The following is a 6957-nucleotide window of genomic DNA, read 5'->3' on the forward strand; positions in this document are numbered from 1 at the left end:
GTGAATTTTATAATTTTGATTAGACGAACATAAAAAATTAACTTAATCACCAAAAACCAATATTTGCTTATACGGGTTTCATAGTAATAAAAACTTATTACCCAGATAATGGAAAACAAATTGGAACTAGATATCAATTAGATTTTGACACACGAAGTCAGATTACAATTTTGATTCAAATTATATGTTTTAAATTCTACCCACTATAAAATTATGATGCCCCCCATATCCAATATAAGAAATCTTTCACAAACATAAAATCATTTCGTAGCTTTTATTGCAAAATTTCTTATATAAAGAATGGTTTTGATTTAGAGACAAATCATAGTCGTAGTTTTCGAGCAGAAGAAAACACCATGAAAGTATTCGCAGTATTGACAATAACAGCGGCAGTCCTTGGATTGTCAGCTGCTTTCCAACTACCAGCAGCACGTTATGATGACTTCAAAGTCTACAAAGTCTTTGTCAAGGATGAACAGCAATTGTCGGAATTCAAAAAATTGGCCAACAATATTCCTGTGAGTAAAATAAGCACAATCTTTCGCAAATAGAATACACCTTAACACACCTTTCCTTATATTAACAGGTTCGCTTTTTGAGTGACATCAGTGGTCCTGGACGTAGCTACGATCTTGCCATTGATCCCGCCAATCAAAAGGCTTTGGAAACCCACATGCAATATAATGAATTCAACTATGAACTCACCATTGATGATTTGCAAGAGTAAGTAGAATTTTGGACCACATAACCTATTTTTAACCTATCGTTTTGTAGGGGTATTTCCATCGACTTGAATTTCCCATTCCTCAAATATTGTTTTTGTGTGTTCTAAATGTTCTATTAGCTCACATACAATAATTTTTTATTTTCCACAGAGTCCTTGAACAAAGTATGCCAGCAAATCTGGAAGCCACAGAATCCTCCATGACCTGGACTAAATATCATCAATTGGAAGATATCTACAATTGGTTGGATGATCTGGCTATTAATAATATGTTCACCGTATCGCCTTTCGTTATTGGCAAATCCTATGAAGGACGTCCCATTAAAGCTGTCAGAATTTCATCTAGACCCGGAAACAAGGCCATCTTCGTTGAGTCCAACATTCATGCCATTGAATGGATTTCTTCTGCCACCACCACCTGTTTCATCGATAACTTGTTGAAGGCCGAAACCAAGGAAATGAAGAAACTTTTGAGAGACTACGATTGGATTTATGTACCCGTTTTGAATCCCGATGGTTTGGAATACACTCATAATGTTGAACGTTTGTGGCGTAAAAATCGCAAACCCACTGGTTTCTCCAACTCATCTGGCATTTGCTATGGTACCGATATGAATCGTAACTTTGGTTATATGTGGGGAGGTAAGAAGATCTATTTTTCAGCTACGGACAAGACATTTTATTAAACAATAAATTTTGTTATTTAGGTGCTGGTTACAATATTGATGTCCCCTGTGATCATTGGTATGGTGGTGCTGCTCCTGATACTGAACCGGAAGTTTTGGCATTGGAAAATTTCGTCAATGCCTTCCCTGAAGGTTACATTCGCATGTATTTGGCTTTCCATTCATATGGTAACTTTGTTTTGTTGCCCTATGGTCACACCAGTACTGAATTCCCATCCAATTATGATCAAATGATGCGTATCGCTAATGCCTTTGCCGATGGTGCCAAAGTGAAATATGGCACACAATTCCAAAGTGGTGCCAGTGGCCTTTTGAACTGTATGTTGACATTTTAAGGGGATTTTGAAGGTGTATCTCCTATTTTCATTTGTTTGTCTGTTTCTTGTAGATCCTGTATCCGGTGCTGCCAAGGATTGGGCCTATGGTGTTAAGAATATTCCATTCACTGCCACCATTGAATTGCGTGATGATGGTTCCAAATATGGTTTCTTCTTGCCAGCCTCTCAAATCTTGGAAGTTTGTGCTGAAGTAACTGATGGTTTGATTGAAATGGTTGACCAAGCCCGCAAAGAAGGTATTTTCAGATAAACTATGACAATTTTTCCTATAAATGAATTTAAGGATGTCTAATAAAATCTGCATTTGGCTTAAAGTTTAATTGGTTGTGGGCTATTTCTTTTATATGGAGTATCAGACAGCAGCACTAGGTTCCACTGGGTAATTTTAATTTAGCAAAATAAAACAAGTAAAAAAATAATATTTAAAAAAATTAAGTTTCAGTGTTTTATTTAGAAATGCACTTAAAACTAAAAAATAATTTGTTGCTTAGCCTCAATAAATATATTCTTTCTCATGATGGAATCTCTCAAATAAAAAGCTTGCATTTAAATTATGAATGGTGGCAAAACTAAACGGCAGAATTTTATTTGAAAGATTCCATCATGAGAAAGAATATATTTATTGAGGCTAAGCGACAAATTATTTTTTAGTTTTAAGTGCATTTCTAAATAAAACACTGAAACTTAATTTTTTTTAAATTATTTTTTATTTTTCACTTTTTAGTAAATACATTTTCTTGACCACTGAGAATCCCAAATGCCAAATTACAGTCCATTTGAGCAGAAAATGTAGATTAAAATGCTTGAAATTGGGTGGTGCCGTTATATGGAGGCCATATTAAACCTTGACCTACGTCCACAATTTTTACTGGGGAAGTTCCTGGACCATTGAGAACTCCAAACGCAAAGTTACAGCAAATTCGGGCTAAAAATGAAGACAAAATCGTCAAAATACCAGAAATCGGGTGGTAACGTTATATGGGTGCTATAGGAAAAATTGAACCATATTGGTTTTGGTTTCATATTCATTTATTGTCATCTAAATCTGAAAAATGTGCAAAGTTTTAGTTCGATTGGTCAACTGCAACCGTGTTAAAAATCAGTTACCAGATTTTAAAAGTGGGTCAAGTTAGACACCGTAAAAACGCTGTAAGAATGGCCCGATATTAGTTTTGATTTCATATTCATGTATTGTCATCCAAATCTAAAAAGTGTACAAATTTTAAGTTTGATTTGAAAAGCAAATTAGATAAAACACTGTTAAACAGTGTAAAAATTGACCAATATTGGTTTTGATTTCACACTCATGTATTGTCATCCAAATCTGAAAAGTGGGCAAAGTTTTAGTTCGATGGTAAACTGAAACTATGTTAAAAATGAGTTACCAGATTTGAACTAAACACACACCAAAGCAAGTTAAATAAAACACTGTAATAAAAACACTGTTCGGCAAGGCCGAACTTGTTATACCCTCCACCATGAGTTGTATTGAAGTAAAAATTGACAAATTAGTCTCCTTTCGTTTATGACGAATACTAAATACAAAATTTCAGCAAGTTCAGTAAAACATTTTGGCTAACCTTCAAAATACCGAAATTCGGGAGGTACCGTTCCATGGGGGCTATATCAAAACGTCGATCTATACCTACAAACACCAAATTTCGGTAAAATCTTCAAAATACCGAAAACCAAGAGGTACCCTTCTATGGGGGATATAGGAACCGGAGGACCTATACTGATAATTCTCTTTTTAAATATTGTATAACTAAATAAAAATGTCAATTTTTCGCTGAGATATTGACGTCACAATCTTGAGAATAACGAAAATCGGGAGGTATCGTTCTATGAGGGCTATACGAAACGTTGACCTATACTGACGAATTTCAGTCAGAAAGGCTATTACCTCCAACAAATACTAAATACCAAATTTCAGCCATTTCGGTGGTTTGCTCTGGCCACAACCTTCAAAATACCGAAAATCGGAAGGTACCGTTCTATGGGGGCTATATGAAGGCGTGGACCTATACCGGCAAATTTCTGGAAGAAAGTTGTATACACCCGACGAAGACTAGGTACCAAATTTCAGCCATTTCGGTGTGATAATGGGGCTAAAACCGCTCTATGAAGGCGTAAACGTATACCGACAAATTTCATATGAAACCCTTAGTACCCCAAATGAAAACCAAATACCAAATTTCAGCCATTTCGGTGGAATATTGAGGCCACAACCTTCAAAATACCGGAAATAGGGAGATACCGTTCTATGGGGGCTATATGCGTGGACCTATACCAAACATCCTAGGAGTAATAGGAACTTTTATACCAAATTACAAAGCTCTGTCTTAGAAATTGCGAGCTGTATCTTGATTTCAACGAACGGACAGACGACATGCTTATATCGACTTAGATTTTTACCCTGATCAAGAATATATATACTATATAGGGTCTAAGATCGATATTTCTATGTTTTACAAACGGAATAACAAATTTAATTATACCCTCCACATTACGGTGGAGGGTATAAAAAATATTTCTTAATCAACAATTTTCGTTATAATCTGGGTAAAAATCTTATCTCAAAAATGAGAGCTGATGAAAAAAACTTTTTCCGGATTTGAAAATAATTCACCAATTTGAAAAGAAATCGAATGAAACAAAAGTCGTGTTGACCATTGTAAATAGGTGTGGTAGCTTTCACTTTCAAAAAAATATAAATTCAGCTCCTAAAAACCGAGTTAAACTTTTTGCCATGACGTAAAGCATGAGTTTGGTTGTGGATTCGTAGTTAGTCGGAGACTAAAACATCTGGTCTCCAGCTTAACTGATACAGATAGTGTGCTAAGGATATGGAAAGAGCATTTTTCCAAACTGTTGGTATCCTATAGTAGCGAAGTCGACTAAGATACCACAGATCCAATCCCAGAAAATGGTATTGAATGTATACCACCCGGTCAAGATGAGGTAAAGACAGCAACAAACCGTCTGAAGAGTAATAAGGCAGCAGGATGTGATGACCTACCAGCCGAGCTGATAAGGTGTATGCATCAGCTAGTTAGCTCCATCTGGCAGAAAGAACGCGTACCATACGATTGGAACCTGAGCATCCTGTGTCCCGTCCACAAGAAAGGAGATAAGACTTTATGCTCCAACTATGGGGGCATAAGTCTTCTCCCTATCGCCTAGAAGATAGTGTCAGGGATATTGTGCGAACGACTAAAGCCCATGGTCAACGAAATAATTGGACCATACCAATGCGGCTTTAGACCTGGCAAGTCCACGATTGACCAGATATTTACCCTGCGTCAAATGCTGGAGAAGACCCAAGAGATGCAGATCGACACCTACCACCTTTTTGTCGATTATAAAGCAGCCTTCGACAGCCCGCTACGTTCAAAGGTATTCCAAGCCATGTCTGAATTTGGTATCCCCGCAAAGCTCATTCGGCTTTGTAAAATGACTCTAACTGACACAAGATCTTCAGTTAAAATAGGAAAGAACCTCTCCGAAGAGTTTTGTACCAAAAGAGGTTTCAGGCAAGGGGACAGCCTTTCGTGTGATCTTTTCAACATTCTGCTAGAAAAGGTTATACGAGAGGCAAACGTCAAAAGAAGTGACACAATCTACACCAATAGCGACATGTTATTTGCTTATGATGATGATATAGACATCATGGGACGATCAGTAAAAGAAGTTGAAGTTGGTTCCTATAATTTTGAGGTAGTAAAAGACTTCGTATACCTCGGCACCGTCGTAAACACAACGAACGACATCAGATGTGAAATAAAAAGAAGAATTGTATTGGCCAACAGATGCTACTTTGGCTTTAGTACGCACTTCAAAAACAAAGCCATAACTCGTCAAACAAAAATAACGCTTTACAAAACACTGATACTACCCGTGCTGATGTATGGTTCCGAAGCCTGGGTTCTTGCGCAAGCAGATAAGGCAGTGCTTGGCGTGTTTGAGAGAAAAATTCTTCGAAAGATCTACGGACCAATGTGCGTTGACGGTGAATATCGACGTCGTATGAACCACGAGCTGTATATGCTATACAACGACATCAATATAGTTAAACGTATCGAGATGCAGCGATTGCGTTGGCTAGGCCATATAATAAAAATGAACGATGATAAACCCGCTAAAAAGGCGTATAAATTCGAGCCACATGGCGGTGCAAGCAGAATTGGCAGGCCAAAGAATAGATGGCGCAAACAAGTGGATGAAGAGATGACAAGGCGCGGTATTCCAAAAAGCGAAGCACGAGACAGAGAGAATTGGAGATCTTTTCTTAGTTCGGTCTATGGAACAAATGTTCTGTAATGGGCCAGCTAAGTAAGTAAGTAATATTAAATATTTTCATTTTGACCAATATTATAACTAAAATATTTTGTAACTCTTGCAAGTTAAAGGAATTGTTATAAGCAGGAAAACCAAGCTTAGGAAATTTACTAAATCATCCAACTTAAGTTAAGGCGTGAATAATATTATTTGTTTAGAAACTCGCTTACACTATAACCATTTTCCCCCTTTTTTAATATTTTTTTTCTCCAAAATTAGTTCTCCTTAAGAACCGCGAAAAATAGCAGAAATATGTTATTCCGCTCTTATTGTGAGAGGAATTAGCTAAAATCGACATAATAGCAAAAATCAGAATGTACTGTTACGTGGGGACTATATAAAAATATGGACCAATGTCAACAATTTTTCGTGCAGTTTGCTGGCCACTGGGAACCTTAAATGTGAAATTAAAGCTAATTCCGTTATTGTGGGTGCAGTACCAAAATTTGTACCAATTTTCAATGCCAATCATCTTAGGACTACTACAAATTAAACTTCATTCATTTCTCTTAGATATTATTATTCTATAATGATTTCAACAGACAGTCGGACGGACATAGTTTATCGACACAGAATTGTATACTGGTCAAGAATTGTAGTTTTGTAGATTTTTGAGTGAAATTGGACACTTTTTTAAAAAATTGGTTTTTGATTTCTTTTATGTTTTGCTGTAGTGCCATAGATATCGCGCTTTGTAAAAACTGTATGCATGTATTAATAACTTCGTTAATATTGGTCCAAACAGAAAAACTCTTTTTTGTATTTTTTGTTCATCAGCTATCTAATAAAAAAAAAAAATTAAAATTTGGACCAAAAGTTAAATTTGAATATTTTTTTCACAATGGTCAATTTCACCAGCTTAATGCTATCG

At 36.3% G+C, this 6957-nt stretch overlaps 1 protein-coding gene across 1 annotated transcript; it reads left to right on the forward strand.

Moving 5' to 3' along the window:
* The first annotated feature begins 356 nt into the window (after positions 1–356).
* On the forward strand, positions 357–1998 carry LOC141392430 (zinc carboxypeptidase-like). The gene is made up of 5 exons (XM_073965373.1): positions 357–518; positions 587–723; positions 876–1366; positions 1432–1728; positions 1799–1998. Exons 1-5 carry the CDS (start codon positions 357–359, stop codon positions 1996–1998), a joined length of 1287 nt encoding a protein of 428 aa, XP_073821474.1.
* The last annotated feature ends 4959 nt before the right edge of the window (positions 1999–6957 follow it).

The sequence above is a fragment of the Musca autumnalis genome, unplaced genomic scaffold, assembly GCF_047663935.1.
Source record: "Musca autumnalis isolate F117 unplaced genomic scaffold, ASM4766393v1 scaffold_2, whole genome shotgun sequence".
Lineage (NCBI taxonomy): Eukaryota > Metazoa > Arthropoda > Insecta > Diptera > Muscidae > Musca > Musca autumnalis.